Source organism: Panthera uncia (genome assembly GCF_023721935.1).
Source record: "Panthera uncia isolate 11264 chromosome B2 unlocalized genomic scaffold, Puncia_PCG_1.0 HiC_scaffold_24, whole genome shotgun sequence".
Classification (NCBI taxonomy): Eukaryota; Metazoa; Chordata; class Mammalia; order Carnivora; family Felidae; genus Panthera; species Panthera uncia.
In genome coordinates, this window is record NW_026057580.1 from 83,591,135 (window position 1) to 83,609,229 (window position 18,095).

The following is an 18,095-nucleotide window of genomic DNA, read 5'->3' on the forward strand; positions in this document are numbered from 1 at the left end:
CTCTTTCTTCCCCCACCCCCCATATGCTCATCTATTCTGTTTCTTAAATTCCACATATGAGTGAAATCATTTGGTATTTGCCTTTCTCTGACAGACTTATTTCATTTAGCATAATACACTCTAGTTCCATCCGTGTCATTGCAAATGGCAAGATTTCGTCTTTTTGATGGCTAAGTAATATTCCATTCCATCTTCTTTACCCATTTATCAGTCAGTGGACACTTGCACCCCAAAGTTCAAAAGCAACATTATAAATAATAGCCAAACTATGGAAAGAACCCAGGTGTTCATCAACTGATGACTGAATAAGAGCAGTTATTTTAAACTGAATTGTCAACTATTGTGAAGTTTTTTCCCTTCTTCTTCCTCTTCCTCTTCTTCTTTTTAATTAATACTCAAAGGGAAATGGAGGTACTGGGGGATGAGGATTCAGGAGACTGTTACTAGAACCAATTTTCGTAGTAGAGCAAAAATTTTCCAATGTTATTCTTGATGCTGAAGTGCAAGATACCTCACTTTACCACAGATTTTCGTATTCACCAACCAACCTGCAAACATTTCTGAGTACATAACTTCCACGAATGTTGGTATTTCTGAATCTTGGTGGCAGTGGTGCATTCCAGCTTTCTATTGGGTAAATAGTCAATAAGATGGACAGAATAGGACACTTCAGATATATGGAACCTATCTGGGCCATTTTAAGGATGAGGAGAAAGGGGGATGTTCAGTTTCACCTGAGTTTATACTAGAGATCCACTCCCGCTGGAACTCTGCTACTGGCCTTGGATTGCGATTTAATGAAATTCTAGAGAATGACCATATTTTCCTTACTCAACTGTCTGCTATGGAGGCAGTTCTGTGTGGTAATCTATTTATTATAGAGGACAGAACTCCAGACAACACATCTAATCAGCAATGAATGTCCAAGTATAATAGGTAAAGGCAGAAATGGCTGTTTTGACTGGAACTGGTTAAATGCAGTAGGAGGGCTATAACCATTTTCTCAATGAACTAAGGCCTAATTCACTCTCATGCTTCTGAACACATCTTTTTAGACAGAATACCACCAGCATTGCAATAAATTATTGAGTTTCTGTGATGGTCACATTTCATTTGTTCACCATAGTTTTCATTGCCATTTACTGGATATCAAAACTAGTTAGTCTGATAGAATCTAGCAAAGTTACTTTCTAAATCTGTCTATATTTTGAAATGTGACACCAACTCGTGAATGTCTAGGTTTTCAGTTATCATAATAGTCAACTACTGAGAAATAACTGACAGACTTAGTCAATTTTTACAACCATTCTTACGATTATTTATCAAGAAGAGTACAGCTTAATATGCAAAAGAAAAATATTACAATGACTTATATAAAAAAAATCACAATTACATCCTTACCTGAAATACTTTAATGCTTGGGCTTCTTATTGAATTTGGTAGTGGTAAGAGGTGTCTTTTTAAAGAAATAAGCAGTCTTCAGTGTTTTTATAGCATTGATTACTACAGAAATTATACTTCTTTTACTTCTTGTCTTGAAGGGTGAACAAAATAAACAAACTGAAAATACTACAATGAATGGTAAATGATGAAAGATTTACAGTACAAAAAACAGTGTAAAAAGGAAGACAAGTTTAAATATTGTTGTGTAAGAAAGTGATGAAAATAATACAAGAATGAGAATAAGTAAAATGATAGGCTGGAACATCTGGGAAGGTAAATGCAGAGACAAAGAGAAGAGTTAATTAATAATAAAATTTTTAAAACTTAAATTTATATTAACTAATCTAAGCATTCATCCAATTTAAGATGAAGAACCCTCCCTTAAGCCTAGACTTACAAAATCTGAAACCTCTTATTATTATACACAGTGCTTTCTCCCACTCTGATCTCTATTTTTTCCCCCTGAAGGTATAATTGAAAACCCACATGCTCAACGTGTTCAAAAATCTGCTACAAGGAAACTAAAAACCAACTATTTGACATAATTAGAGAAAAAAAAATAAGCTTTAACATTTCAAAATCCAACAAGTTGTATCATAAAACTTTTTTTTCCATAGCAAAGCAGAGCAACATGCAAGGTAAATAAGCAATAGGGTTGCAATTTTTCTAGTTGTGACTAACAGGCAGTTAATTTAATGCCATGCTTCTGTGTAGTGACTGATTTTTGAGTGTAAATATCTTGCGTGTCTTAAAAGCCATGCATGCTCTTGTACTTCCGTGGCTTCTCCAATGGATACTGGACAGGAGGCTTGCCAGAGAGGTAGCAGTGCCTATGTTTTACAAATTCCCTTTTATGTGGTTAATTCTGACAAAATGCATGGGTCTTTGGCCACCATACCTGGCTAGAGCAGCTCAGTCCAATTCATCAGTTGTGCCTCTACAAATTAGGATGAAGGAAAAATGCTGGTTTTCCCTGTTCGGGAATAGTTATTACTATTTCTTTGAATTAGCGTTGCGTTAAAGCTAACGTAAAACACTCCTTCCCCAGTCCTGAGATTCTCAGCTAGAGAGCTGGCAGTGATGTGTTTCTAGAAATAATGATCGTGTTACCACCATTCGTGGCAAAGGAGAGGCTTCCAGTTTTTCCTCTTGGTGGGGCTCTAGACACAATATCACCTCTCTTTATTGCGGGTTTGTACATCTGTCAGTAGTTATACGATACTCCTGGATATTTAGTAATGAAAAAAAAAATTACTTTAAACCCAACTTGAATCTTGGGTTTAATCTTGAACCTGCAAATCTACAACTGAAGATTCCCATTTGGGATCTTCTTGCAGGTTGATCAGTTAGAATCAGTAGAGTAGTACCGAACATGCTGACAAATAATGATGTATCTTCAACATCCTTTAATCTTGACACAAAAACTGAGGGTGTGTGTGCACATTTCCTTTTTAAACACAACAGCGGGGAGGTCGTTACTAAGTGACTGGGTTATGGAGACCTGAGGCCTGAAGAAGGACAGTGTGAGAAAACAGTGTGCTGTGGGGCCACCAAGCCCAGTGAGGCTCTGAGCGGGGGGAAGGGGGGGGTCCCTAAAGCGGGGCGTGGAGGTCGGTGCGCGGAGACGCCCCGCCAGGGACCACGAATCCGCGGACCTGCCTCGCCATCGCCGTGGCTCGCAATAGGCAGAACTGTACCTGACTCACGGATATGGGCTCCTCGGCGCCTCGGTCTTCCGCAGACTTGGGCACCTCCAGGCGGTCGATGAAGGTCTGCAGCTCCTTGCGGAAGGCTTTCATCTGCGCGTTGATGCGGTAGAGCAGCTCGTGCTCGCGGATGCGGCTGCCGTCGTCCTCCTCATCCATCAGTCCGAACAGGTCCCCGTTGGCCACGTAGATGCGGGCCTCGGTGATGATGGTGCTGGTGTCGGCGATGAGCCGGTCGATGGTCTTGCCCAGGCGCTCGGCCTCCGAGCGGATGTCCTTCATCTGCTGCCGGTCGGAGAAGCTCTTGGGCCAGGGCCCGGGCGCCGGGTAGAAGGAGCGGGTGGGCGTCAGGCAGCGGATGTTGCGCACCTCCTCCGAGTCGCTCTCGCCGCCGATGGGCCCTTCGCGCTTGCGGTGCGGCGGCCGCGAGTCGTCGTCGCTCTCCTTCTTGCCCGCGTCGCTCTCGGCGTCGCTGTCGCGGGGGCTGCCGCGGATGCCCAGGTGCGAGGCCAGGTCGTAGCGCTGCATGTTGGACATAAGCACGCGGTTCTCGTACTGCAGCTGCATGACCTTGCCGCTGAGCTCGTTGATCTGCAGGCGTGCCGCCTTCAGCTCCTCCTGCAGAGCCTCGGTCTTGGCGCTGTCGTGGTGCCGCGCGCTCTCGTGGCCGCCGGACTTGTACTTGTACTTGTTGAGCTCCGCCGTGATGCGCTTGTTCTGCTCCTCCAGGTCGGCCACGTTCCGCCGCAGCAGCTCCGTCTCGTCTTCCACCAGCTGCAGGTGCTGCCGCAGCTCCGACAGGGATTCGCTCTGCTCCCTCATGAGGGGGTTGGCCGAGCCGTTGAAGTCGTCCCCCCTCAGGTCGTCCAGTTCGGCCTTCAGGCCTCTGTTCTCCACCTCCAGTTCGACGATTTTCCTGCCCAGGATGTTGGCTTCTTCCTCCACCAGTCGCAGCCGCAGCTTGAGTTCAGCCTCCCTGGTGCTGGGAGGGCCCCCCGCTTCTCCTTTGGGCAGAGGACTGTCCAGATCGCCATAAAAGGATCTGTACTTCTGAAGCTCGTGTTCGAATCTGTCCTTTTCTTTATCAATCTTGGCCATCTTCTTTCTCATCAACGCGGCTTCTTCCTTCACGAACTGCAGCTGGCATTTTAGATCTTCATTGTCCTCCTCATTTGAGGAAAAGAAGGGAAGAGGAATAGATCATTTTATGTAAATCGAGAAAACAAAGAGGACACCTGCAAAAATAATGGCTTTTTCTTGTAATTAAGATTCAACGAGAGAGAGACAAAGCGCGAGAGAAAAGTAGATGACGTATACTTTCTACAAATCATTTAAGATTATTTGGCAGATAAAAAATTAGGACAATAGCACATCCTGGAAACAAAAAGAGAAACACTGTGGTCATCACTATTCAGCGATTATCATATGTTGTAACTGCACACAACTGTTGGGATGTCATTTCAATAACGTTTGTTTTGTATGTTTTACATGATATGAATTCCCCTGTCTATAAATAAATGTGAAACCTATTCCCTGGAAGGAACGTGGACTTAACATGCACTCACTGCCATTTACTGAGCACTGACTCTCAGCCATTTTCTGTAAAGTTCTTTATACATGTGACCTAATTTAACGTTAGTAAACTTACTAAGTAGTATTCATTGAAATACTTGGTTTAAAGATGTTCAATAACTTGTTCAAGGTTACAGAGCTGGTAAGTGGCAAAAGACAAAGGTGAAATTTGAATTCATTTCTGCCTGACGCTCAAGCTTATGATCACTCTAAATGGTCAAAGAGGGTAATCTCTTCTTCCATCTTTATTCAAAGCAGAATTGCCTTTTAAAGGCGTTAAAGTAAGGGAATTTTAACACTGGCCTGGCACGTCCAAGGAGAAACTGGACAGTGTTTCATCCAGATCACTTGAAAAGTAAAATGTATTCCCCATCAGCCTGAAATGGATAAAGTTGGCTCTGTCTGGTAAATGGACGGTAGCACAGGCTCAGAGCTAATATGAAAGCACATTTGTCCAGGGACACATCTCTCGGAGACAGTTTCCCAAAACTCTCTTCTAAGTACATACTTTGGGTCACTTATGTAACTTCTGTGGGTTTTGTTTTCCTCATGTTTAAGTGGAAATAAAAATGCCTTCCTTTCCCAGCCATGAGTCAGCGGTGCTTGAGATGAGTTGTGCTAAAGTAGCAGCAACCACTGGTGGTGAAGGTGAGAATAATAAGTTTCTGCCAGAGATGCTCATTAAATATGAGATGAAAGAGATGAAAAGATGGAGAGAGATGAAAGAGATGGAGAGAGCAGGGCACAGGTCTCCTGTCCTCCCATCTGCTAATGAGAATTAGTACGGAAGGGTTGAGAGCTGCTGAGTGTGCAGAGCCTGACCATCCCATTCTTTATATTATTATGCCCTGACATTAGCCCTGTGAGGAAGGTGATCTAGGTCTACTTTATAGAAAAGGAGATGAGCTTCAGAGAGGTTAGTAAACCAGTAGAGCACAAGTTAATAAGTGACAGAGCACATCTGTATTCTGACTGATTCCAAAACTCTTATTCTTTCCACTGTACATGTTGCCTCTAGAAAAGCAGCCCAAGAAAAGAAAATTAGGATATTGGGGAAAAATTAAAAAAAAAAAAATTAGATGTGTTGGCCTGTATGCTTTCCTCTAGAAGAGGTTTAGAAGAAAGGACAGAAGCACAGAGAAAAGACAAGAGAGAACCTCAGGAGCACAGCAAGAGAGAAGAATGAGAATGTATGTCCCACGTCATGTAGAGCTGACATGAGAATCCATTTCACAAGGGAAGAGAGAAGGTGCTTTGCAAGAGACTGTGTGTTGGGCCCTCACACTAATTCAGTGAGGATAAAAGCAAGGACACATTACAATGTTTAATAGCACAGCAACAGGAGGAGCAAAGAGAACCCTGATGTTTCCAGCTTAGGTGTCTTGATGGATGAGGCCACTAATAACAGGGATAGAGAATGAGCCAAGAGGAGCAGGTATGAACACAATAGATCTAAGTGTATTAAACTACTGTCTTTGAGGGCTGTCAGTGGAGGGCCATCTAGTGGAAACATCTATCAACAGGCAAGTGGAATTTCAGGCCCAAGATGACAAAGATTATATACTCTGACCCTGCAGAGACTTCAGGTCCAAAGGGGAGAACATGAGAATGCGTAGAGGTGATGGTTGAAGCTATGACAATGGCTTTGAAAGCAACCAAAAAGAGGAGGGAAAGAAAGAGAGACCCAGAAGAAATGATTAAAGGGTTGGTGGGGGCAGGAGTCAAATATCATGTAAGAATTTGAAACGATGTTTGAATAGAAACGTGATGCAGCAGTATGCTTATCAAATATGCTTTTATATAGACTAGGCTTTGTTGGGAAGTAAGAGTAGGGGAGACTGGGGGGTTAGGTTGAGCTACACGTATGATAGAACTCCTTGATTGCAAGGCAAGGCATTTATTTGCTAGTAAAAAAAAAAAAAAAAAAAAGTAAAATGCTGCAGTTTGAATCTAACCCAAACAGCAGTGGATGTGATATAAGCCACAGATTGGAGCAGAGTAACACCTTACTAGGCTATGTTAAGCAAGTATAAAAAAGAAGGATATCTCATTTGTGTATATGTAAGCTCTCCTGCCCAAAGGAATGAAAACATAAATATTATTTTAAGACTTGGACATATACTACATGTAACAAAGTCACTATGAGGGAAGGAGAATGATGGGCACGATAGTCACTATTTTTTATTTGTTTTAAAGAAATCTTCTCAAGATACAAAATGATAGTTTCTGCAGTGCTGAGAACTTAAGAACCCTGTACGCTAATGTGCCCTGCAGGCTCAGCCTGTCACCTAACTATTGTAGCTGCATTTGCAACTGAGCAGGGAAATACTGTATGTAAATGCTGAAAATGTTAAATCAGAGATGGTAGGGAAAGTGTCTGGTTGACAGCAACTGAGCAGTACATGCTTGCTCTTATTTTCCACAGTGAATGCTAGGCAAGAAACATTGTAATGCTTTGAAATGAGAAGCACGTTGTCTCTTTTTTTTGTGTATGTTAAAGACATACTCTTTTTTTTTTAAGTTGATTTATTTATTTATTTTGAGGCAGGGGGAGGGGCAGAGAGAGAGGGAGAGAGAAACCCAGAGTTTGCTCTGTCAGCATGGTGCCTGATGCAGGGCTCAATGTCACGAACCATGAGATCATGACATGAGCCGAAATCAAGAATTGGATGCTTAACCAACTGAGCCACCCCAGCACCCAAAGACTCACTCTTAAGAAAGCACAAATGACCTGTGAAGAAGGGGAGCATAAAGATGATGAGGGGCCAAAAGAAGTGAGAGGAGTCTGGCTTTGACTCAGCCACTGCCAGAAGCTACATTACACTCTAAATGAATTACATGCATTAAACTCATTTAATTTGTACAAGAATGCTCTATTACGATCCCATTTTATAGATGAGGAAACAATGGCATAGAAAGAATAAGTAACTTATCTAAGGCCATACAGCTGGCATGCTACTGTTCTTAATTGTCACGCAAAACCATTTCTCAGTAAAGTCACTGTGCTGCTGAAGGAGCATGTAAACAATTCATCAGAGAAGCTGAAGCAAATAAAAATGAAGTACAAAGCTGTACAAATAATAGGAGGCTGAACCATATGAAATTGCTTGGGTCAAAATCACAGCATGTTGACAATTTCATTTGGCTTAACCTAGCAAAAGGGGACACAGGAGTATCCAAAAGTGCATATTGAACATGTTGCAGTGTCAGACACTAGACACTGACAAGTTAAAGATGAATAACATGACCCATGACTACAATCTCCCCTGGCTAAGTATGGGAGCTGAATACGTAAACAAGAATTACAATAGAATGGGATGCTTGCAGTAATCTAAGAATCAATGGTCCTCAACCCTGACTGAGCAATAGAATGATCTGTGACTACTTTATAATTGAAATCTCCCACCCGAGACAGTTCCGACCAATCTGCTGGGGTGGGTTTTTAAAAACCCTACAGGTAATGATCTCTGAAAATAAATGAACCGGAAACACTAGCAGGGACTTCAAAGGCCACAACAGCATACTTAGGAATTTCCCAGGCATTTGGGCCATGACATAACAACTGGTGGGCTGCAATGTTTCTTGACTGCTGTAAGATCCCAGGTCCCACTAACAAACTGATGAAAGCTGTGGATGTCTTTTACAGAAAGGTACCCAAGTGCACATGGAGTGGGAGGGTCATAGAGTTAAGAAACAAACAAGTTATAAACAAAAGAGTTGGAAACAGATAAGCATTCCTGGATAAGAGGGTGTGGTTGAAAAAAATAAATAAACTTTAACACAGTAAGTATAACAATAGGCCACATGTGGGTTTTTAAAAAAGTAAACTGCTGATTAAAGCTGACTTAGGATTTTAGAACAGGGAGAATATAGCCCCTTCTCCTTCAATGAGGTGGAGAGAATTGATGGCAACATGTGAAATGATCCTTAGCAAAATACATGGAGACAGGTGGCTAAAGTTATGGCAAAGACAGAGTGAGAAAGTTGTAGTGACAGAGCATATTTGCATTTATTAAGGAAACCATGAGAAAGAGAGAAAGTGGAGTAATGATCTTAATATGAGACTGTCTGGGATTTTTGAACTGCTAAAGTCTATCAGTGTCCTTGTGCCAGAACCAGGAGATATATTAACTAAGAACAGAGCAGGAAGAGAGAAGAAAAGGAAAGATAAACATTTATTATGCTGTGCTTTTAAAAAAATGGAGGCAAACTTTTTCAAATTTTGGATATTTAAACATTGCTTCAGGTAAAATTATTATCTAACGAGAAAATGCCTTGTAAAAAATTTAAAAAAAGGTATGCTATAGTATGAGATTCCAACTTATGCAATTAAAAGTCCCTGACTAGCTAAGTGTTTTTAGAGAGCCATAATGTCACTTCTGTCCCCAAATATTTCCTCTTCTGTCTTAAAATCTCCTTCATTACATCCATTAGTACCTTCTGCTCACCCTGAAAGCAGAGCTTTCAGAGTCTTTTCAGAGTCTTTACTGTGGCTATATTTCTAAAGTTCTTAACAAGCCCATGTTGAATACATTTTTTAAAAGATTTTATTTTTAAGTAATCTCAGCACCCTATGTGGAGTTCAAACCCACAACCCCAAACCCCAAGATCAAGAATCTCATGCCCCACTGACTGAGTCAGCCAGACACCCCCGAATACATCTTTTAACTTTTATTTTTATTCCTTCGTTTCCTTTTTTTTTTTTTTTTTTTTTTTTGCTTCTCTAATCACCGGCATAGATAATTACTTCCTTCTAGGGCTCTTATCACCAGCCTCTCTCTCCCCTCACCACCTCTTCCTACAACATTCCTTTCTTTACTCACTCCTAATGCTATAGGAACACCCATTCTATTGACTTTATTAATTATGAGTGAACAAGATTAACCCCATGCGTACATTTCTCAAACATAGCGATACATAAGGTACAAATGGCATATTGCTATGTGCTTATTGCGTAAAAGCAATAACAGGGATGTTAGTTAGTGTTAACATTACAAGCCACGATACTGAATGCTTTATACTGCCTGTATGTATAGTACATAATGGATGTAAACTTTCCTTTGCATGAGTGTATCTGGCTACCATGTCCACTTACAGACGAAGATCGTTATTATGTACATTTGCATAATACTTGATGTACCAGTTGAAATTTTATCTCCACATACCTCTGTGGGAGTCTGTTGAGTCTTTTTTTCGGATTTTGGCAAATCTTTGCTTCCTCTTCTTTTTAAGGATAGCTGAAACAAAGCAGGGATGTATTTAGTTTGGTGAACTATCATTTTAACTCCATTTTATGTTTTTAAGTGTCTAATGTCATGTGACCAAACCAAGCCAAATAAAAAGTGTTAGTTCAATAATCATAAAGGAGGAAAAAACACCAAACCACGTAGATTTTTTCTTCAGACTGGGAAATACTTCACAGTAGAAGAGTAAATGGCAATCATCTAAATAATCTGAGGAAGGGCAGGAAATCTACCGTGGAGCTGCAGAGAACAACCTGGATAAAATTCAGACTGATGACCCAATATGCGACATATTCCAAATGAAAGCAAATCCTTGTTAGCATTCTGCATCACCAAAATGGGAAAAAAAAGAGGAATAGGGTATTTCCAGTCAAAGGCAGGTTTCTATAAGCTTGTAAAGACAAACTTTTACTGGGTTTGTGTAGAATTGGAACAATTTTACTCTTTCCTCACCACACATCTACGCAAACAAATACAATACACAGATACCCATACAAACGTGTAGCATGTAGGGGATGGTTACAGTGAAATGGAGAGGACATGTTCTTTCTAAAGGAGCAGGCTGACTGGGTGACTCACTCGGTTAGGTGTCTCACTTTGATTTCGGCTCAGGTCAGGATCTCGCGGTTTGTGAGATCAAGCCCTGCATTAGGCTCCACGTTGATGGCACGGAGCCTGCTTGGGATTCTCTGTCCCTCGCTCTCTGCCCCTCGCTCTCATGCCCCACTTGCATGCTCTCTCCCTTCTCTCTCTCAAAATAAATACATAAAGTTAAAAAAATAAATAAAGGAGCAGGCTGAGTGGGAATTAGCTTCAGCTGATTGGTACAATACAGGAATGTGGGCTTTTCCTAGAGTAGCTAGGAATCTGGATATTGTATTGGTTGGCCCTAACTGAAATTCAGACAAACAACACTTTGTAGGTCAAAAAATACATATCTAGTGCCAAATCCTTTCACGGAACAGCAATATACGATCCCTGCTACTCTGTTCCATTTCTCAGCACCAATATAATAAGAAGGGTCCTTCTGTATAAATAATAATCCATATGTATGAATACCTACCATATACCTAATATTGTACTGGATATCCAAATATCAATTAAATAGTACACTTATCATCAGGAAGCTCAGAATACACCATGGGAGACAGAGAAGCGAACAATTATACTGATTGGTAAATGCCATGCTTTAGGTTCTGTGAAGCAGGGGCTTTGTCTTAGCGTGGCATCACCACTATTAGGATAGTACTTCATCACATGACAGATATTGGGAAAAATATTTGCTGAACTAATGAACAAATATAAAATAGGAGGTTGTGAGGTCAAAGAGGAAGATGGGGATATAGAGCGAATATAAAGGCAGGAAAGGCTTCTCAAAAGAGGAGGTTTCATGAAATTTGCAAAGAACTTCAAATTACATTTTTCCCATGTTCCTTTCTAACCCATATCCAGTGTTCAATGTAGGCATATGTTCAGGCCCAGAAGGCAGAGGCTGCATTGCTGCAACTGTTTGCATTCAGTATGAAATTTAAACTACAGAGACAAATGAATGGCCTGTGTGCTTATTTCCACTTCTTTACAGAAAGATGCTATGTTGCTTGTATAATCTTAGAAACAAAAGCTGTGGGGACTGATTCGCCATAACCAAAAGTGGTTTACAAACCAATCAGCAAAAACAGTCCCAAGAAAACCCAAGAATATAGCAAGATGAACTAGGGAATCCTGGAACAGTCTGCGTAGGGGCTACCTACAAAGAAGCACTCAAATTCACTTTATTAAATATTTACTGAATACACTTATTTTGAATATATTTTTATACATTTATTAGTGCTTACTAATGCACTTCATAAGGTACCTGTGATACAATAATAATAAAACCAGCCTAATCACTGCTTATTATGAGGTTCCTAATTTACCTGGTAAATGGTCTTTTCGGTCTGCAATTTACAACAGTGTGATGAAAGAAATGATAATGTAAAGATAATATTAACTGGCATCGATTGAGCACGAATTCATGTCAAACACTTTACATACATTATCTCAATTAATTCTTAAAACATCCCTTCAATTTAACAAGCTCTCCAGGTGATCCTGACGCATGATAAAGTTTGAGAAGCACTGGTCTGAAATCATTGCTTGATAAGTAGCAGAATCAGGTTTTGACCCAAGTCATTTTGATCTTTATTATACTAGATCATAAGGAGAAAGGCTTAAGTCATTCTGGGGAGGAGATGGTGTGGGGAGCTAAGGATAATTTCCAGAAAGAAGTAATATCTTATCTTAAATCTGGAAGAAGAGGAGTAAGCCAGTCAAAGAGAAGAGCAGAAAGGGTAGAGCAAAGCCTTGCATGTGGAAAAACCATTTCTGGGAAACAATTCAGTATGTCTGTAACAAAATGTAAGGAGAATAAATGATGGTGATGGCATGAGTCAGATCTTGAAGGATACTGAATAGGGTTGTTTCAAGAAAAAAGCATCCATAATCAGACTGTCACAGAAGAAACATACACACAAAAGTAGAAGTTCCAATGGCCATGAGGTAAAGGGCCATCATACAAGGGAAATGAGGGGAGGTATGTTCTAATTCTGAGAGCTTTTTGGAGGGGGTCTTTATTTTTCATTCATTCCATAGATATTTGTTGGGTTCTGGCATATAAATGATACTATACAGTTATACAAATATGACTGAGCAATATTCTATTCTCCTCCCCACCAAAGAGCTAACTTTATGATGGTTAAAAGCATGCAGATAATTAACTAAAACAGTAGACAGAATTAACTAAGGGCAATAAATGAAGAACAAAAGATCGAGAGGACAAAGAAGCAGATATGATCCCAGATCTGCAGAAACCAGAGGAAATCATCTAAGATGGCTGATCTTTGAAGGATGTACAAAATGTCAACAAACATAAAACCAAATAAAAGAAGAAGCAAGGAGTCAGGAGAATAGGTGTGTCTTTATACATCACTGCCTTTCTGACAAAAAGTAATGGAGGCAGAGACACTACAGAGGTGAGGCCGAAGAAGGCACTTATAGGGCTGAGGTCAGCTTGTGGAGCTGAGAAATTTAGACTTTATCCTGTGGGCAATGTTAAAATGAGCCCTCTAAATTAATATAGGAGAAATGCTGAAACCAGGCCATCGTTTCCTAAGAGGCATTTTCTATTTTACTTTTATTTGAATAGCAATCAAGCAAGGTGTCAAACCCACAGCCCTGAAAAAAGATTTCTTCCTGAATAAAGGTACACAGCCTTTAAGGTGCCTCTAGTCCAAGTACCTTTAATAATCACATTTAAATGTTCAATAAATATTTCATCATCTTTTCATATTCCAGCAAGTTTTTATTAACTTTCTGACTCCAATAAAACAAAGATGAGGCTCATCTGGATAGGGAAAGTTGGAGAAATAATGTAAATCCAGTCTCTTTCTTGTGAGTATAAATTTTCATCATCTCCCCCTCGTCATCTGGGCACCTCTTCAGGGAAGCAGTTTGGGATGCTAGAACGAAATCTCACATTTCATCTTTGCTCTCGAAGTAGGCGCTTCCTACTAGATAAATATGTTGAAAACATGTCTTGCCCATGTCTTAATTCTTTGCATTCCCTGCCCCAACTAGCCCAAAAGAGACTGCTGTTCTTTTTATCCATGTGAAGGCCAGGAATTCAAGACTTTTTCCCAAAAAATATGTTGGCACAGCAATTATATAAAATGGGTCGTTTGTGTTCTAAACAAACAATTGTTTGTTTTGAGACTGCCCTTTTTCCTCAGCTGAAATTTGGTCCGCTTCTTAATAGGTAGCATCTCAGCGATTAAACAACCTGTCTGAAATGGCACCGAAAGACAGAGTATATATAAAAGTCTCCTATGTATTTGATAAAATTAAAGAGATCCATTTGTACAGTGATGAAATCAAGAAGGAAACCATAACTGTATTAATATCTAGTATTTATGAGTACTAAATGTCTGCTGTGCACATTTCTAATTGCTTAGTATGTAAGTACTCATTTGATCTTGCAACCGTCTTAGGAGTTTGGCACCATTATCTGAAGCACACCAAGGAAAAATCATCAGCTAGTAAGTGGTTGAATCCCGAGGTAAGTTATCCAGCTTCAGAGCTCTTGTTCTGAACAATGACGTTACAATGTTCCTCCAAAGGAAGAAAAGTACAGGATTATATTATTTCTAAGCATATTCTTCTCTATGCTATTCCACCACTGCTGCATGGGCTTGGGGCACTAGTTTACATACATTACACACAATCAATGTGTTTTTCTATTTTTAACATAGGAGTCACCAGAAGTGACATACACACTCATTGATTCTCACAGTTGTCCTATAAATATTGCGACTTAGGGCAACATTGGGAAGGAGAAATGGGGATTACCAATTTAAGACTGGGGGAAAACTGAAAGAAGCAGGAACTTTGCTTTGCTATGGTCTGAATGTTTACGTTCCCCCCCCCGCCCCCATCCAAATTCTTATCTTGAAATCCTCATGTCCAATGTGATGGCATTTGGAGATGGGGCCTTTGGGAGGTGCTTAGGTCATAAGGGGATGGATGGGTCATGGATGGGATTATTGCCCTTACCAAAAGAGACTCAGAGAGCACCCCAGTCCTTTCTGTCCAGTGAGTATACAAGTCTGCAACCTAGAAGAGGGCCCTCACCTGGCCATGCAGGCATCCTGATATCAGACTTCCAGGATCCAGAACTGTGAGAAATAAATTTCTGTTGTTTATAAGCCACCCAGTATGTGGTGCTTTGTTATAGCAGCTGAAATGGACTAAAACAGGCTTCATTCCGTTTTGAAGGGGAACAGGAGAGGCTCTAGAAGTCTTCCCTCCTTCCATCCTATTATATCCTGGATGCCTACCAGAGAGTCTGGCAGAGGATAGGCTGGCAAGAGTGCCCAGAGATCTTGCTCACAAACATTCTCCACCACCTCCCTTAAAAGGATGAAGCAGGATCCCAAGCTCTATATGAAGACAGGATCTTGGGGCCCAAAAGGAATGTGGGTGAAGGAAGCGAGCTAGGATTATCCCGTCGTGCCATTCTGTGCAAAATCTTCCAGCAGTTTTCCACCTCACTCAGTATCAGAGCCATGCTTTACTAAGGCACAGGAGACCTCAATTACACACTGGATTTATCCCAGTAATGTTTTAAAAAGACTTCACCAGACTTCAACCAAGACCAATTAAAATATTTCACTGTTAGGCTCAGGCATTTTTTTTTTTTCCCCCAAAGTTCCCACGGTGAGTACAGTGTGCTCTGAGAATCACTGTTCTGCTCCACGCAGACCCTCCGTCACCTCCTCCAAACAAGCTCTTCGGCCTCATCTGCCACCACTCTCCTCCCCTGCTTTCCTTGCCCTAGTGTCACCAACGTCCTTGCGGTTCCTCAGACATGCCAAGCATGCTCCAAAGAGGGGCCTTTCCTCTGCCTACAAGCACTCTTCCTTCCTACACTCCCATATCCACCCCAGCAACTCCTTCGGGGTCCCTAATCAGAGTCCTTCCTCTACGATTGCATACAAAACAACAAATAACTCCATACAAAATACCTCCTCTAGTCTCTTGCTCCATGCACTGCTTGTCGTCCTAACCTCGCTTTATTTTTCTTCATAGCTCCTTTCACCATCTGACTTGTGTATTCGATTCATACCTATCTCCTCATCCTGCAACATGAGCTCCACCCACGCAGGAACTATGTGTTGTTCCTTACAGCTCCGGCTCTTAGAAATATACCTGGAATGAAGTAGTTGCTCAGACAGTATCAACTGAATGCAGAGACCACCACTTAGACCTGGTTTCTTACACATTTGTTTTTGAAGCATTCGAATCCAAGAAGTTGGTAGAAGGTTAAAACAAAGAAATAAAAGTCCAAAGTTCCATTTAAAGTTTATAAAAATAAAACTTTTCAATAGAAAAAACCTAAAGAGCAAAAATGATGAGCTGAAAAGTATTTAAAATGGGACATATGATATACCTTCACGGCGCTCTAATATTTTTCTTGATTTTTACCAATCCCACTTTCCCCAGTGTCAAAAATTAAGATTTTGGCTCTCAAATTCATTTGTAAAGGATACCTGATACCAACATTCTTTGGTTTTGTGGCCGATTTTGTGGTTTCTACTCAGTAGCTCCTCTCACACAGTTTGTGTTCTGGTGCTGACCTTCAAAGTCTCCAGAGCCTTGGCTTCAAGCCCAGGTCACAGAGACTCTTCTCCAAGTTGCTTTCTAAAGTGCCTTCTCTTTGCTCTCACTCATGGAAGGACCAAGTCAATGACTCTCCCACTCTTTCCCTTTTCCTCACCTTGGAGAAACACCAAGGTGAATATTCACCAATATTCACCAATATTCACCAATGTGAATATTCTGATGTGAACTAAGTTATTTTCCGTGTTATCTAACTCACCAAGGGTTTACAAAAAATAGTCAGGAAATTATCGGCATAAAGGCACCTAACCTTTGGGTTCCAACCACTGTCTATTATACGTTAGACTTAAGACTTACATTAGTGATTAGGTTTTCCACAGTAAGACTGTTCACAAAACTAGTTGTATTTCTCCCTTTCCAGTAGGCAGTCCATTTGCAACGTGCCCCATTAAGAGGCAGAGACTCTTTCCGCGGCTCTTCAAACAGGGCTGGACTTGGGACTTGTTTGGAGTAATAAAATATGGCGGGAGTAAAATGTGGTAGGAGAGGTGACGCTGACGCTACCCTCAAGAGACGCTTGCACACTCTGCTCACTGTGTCTTGGACACACGCTGCCCCATGTGATAAGCCTGGGTGGAATAGTTTGCTGGACGGAAAGAGTCACATGGCTTAGTTATTCCCACTGACCTGGACGATAGTCAGCAAACTTCCAGATGCAGAGCCTCTGAGCTGACAGCTGGCCAAAAGTAAATGCCAGGACCCAACTGAGACCACAATAATCCATATAGAGGACCATAGAATTATGTAAATAAATGACTGTTGTTTTAAGCCACTAAATGGTTACAAAGCAAAAGTGGATACGTTTTTCAACCATGTTTCACCATTGGAATTGAAAAAGTCCCAGTTGATATTTATGAAAGAAAAAAAAAATCCCTGATTCAAATTCCAGAAAAGCAAATGGCCCATGTAAAAAGTCAAGAAAAAGAGTAGAAGTGGGTTATCAAACACAGGAACTAATAAAGCTCAATGTACTTTCCTTGTTTTTATTTTTCCCCTGCCTTTGACAATATTTTGATTCCATAAAGTATTTTTTAATAAAACTGAGCTTTAAATAAATTGTTATAAAAGGCCACCTTTCAGTTCTATACTGCAGATGCTTCTTTTGATAAAAGTAGGTGTTCAATTAGCACCAAAGGTGTGATAGGAGTTAAAAGCTAATAAAGTTCATCCTAACAGTCAAGTTTATTACACAGTCTGGCTCGGCACATTTTTGAAGTATTTTTTCCATTTGAACTTAGCTTTTATTCTTCCTTTTAAGGAAGATGTGATGTATAACATTTACAGTGCTTCCCTAGATCTAGGTTTCTTAAATATATCTGTCAATTCCACTAAAACTAAAGTTTTATCAAATTGTTTGTTCTTTTGTTTGTATAGCTTTCCCAGGCATGGGAAGAAAATAACTTTAATTTTAAAAGACTTTCTACTTAAGCCAATTTACAGAATAGAAACATAAAGCATATAAAGGAAGCTGTACCCAGACAATCCTTAATTGTAACGTAAGGATTAGATTTTGCAAATTTCTAATGCTTGTTAGTTAAGAAGACCAGAATTCAGAAAAGAACAGAATGGAGAAGAGAGTAAAAGAAAGAAACCAGTAATTCATTTATTCCAAGAAACAACCTTGGAAGATTCAGAAAAGGAAACTGATCAACAGTTCAAATCCGGAATTTGTTCCTATAAGATACTAATAAATTTAAAAAGCTGTGCACTTTTCATTCTTAGGAAAGATAGTGATCCCCTTCTTCATGTTGACACAGAGGTACGTGTCACAGAGGTGGAGAGGCAGATCTGGCATACAGAAGTGTATATCATGGAGGCGGAGCCCCAGTTCTGCAGGAATAAATCAACCTTCTTCTGCCAGGAGGTCATCTCCTTTTCTATCCTACAAGCCCATTCCTATCTTCCGAGTTATGAAGCT

General features: G+C 40.5%; 1 protein-coding gene across 1 annotated transcript in view; it reads right to left on the bottom strand.

Annotated features, from left to right (window-relative positions):
* Positions 1-930: 930 nt before the first annotated feature.
* Positions 931-18,095, bottom strand: part of SOGA3 (SOGA family member 3) — a 41,532-nt gene continuing 24,367 nt past the window's right edge. Inside the window, exons 4-6 of the mRNA XM_049652964.1 lie at positions 9,887-9,958; positions 3,141-4,316; positions 931-1,708 (exon numbers count right to left, since the gene is read on the bottom strand). Coding sequence (XP_049508921.1) covers positions 1,598-1,708; positions 3,141-4,316; positions 9,887-9,958 — 1,359 coding nt within the window. The 3' untranslated portion in view covers positions 931-1,597. The remainder of the gene's footprint in view (positions 1,709-3,140; positions 4,317-9,886; positions 9,959-18,095) is intronic.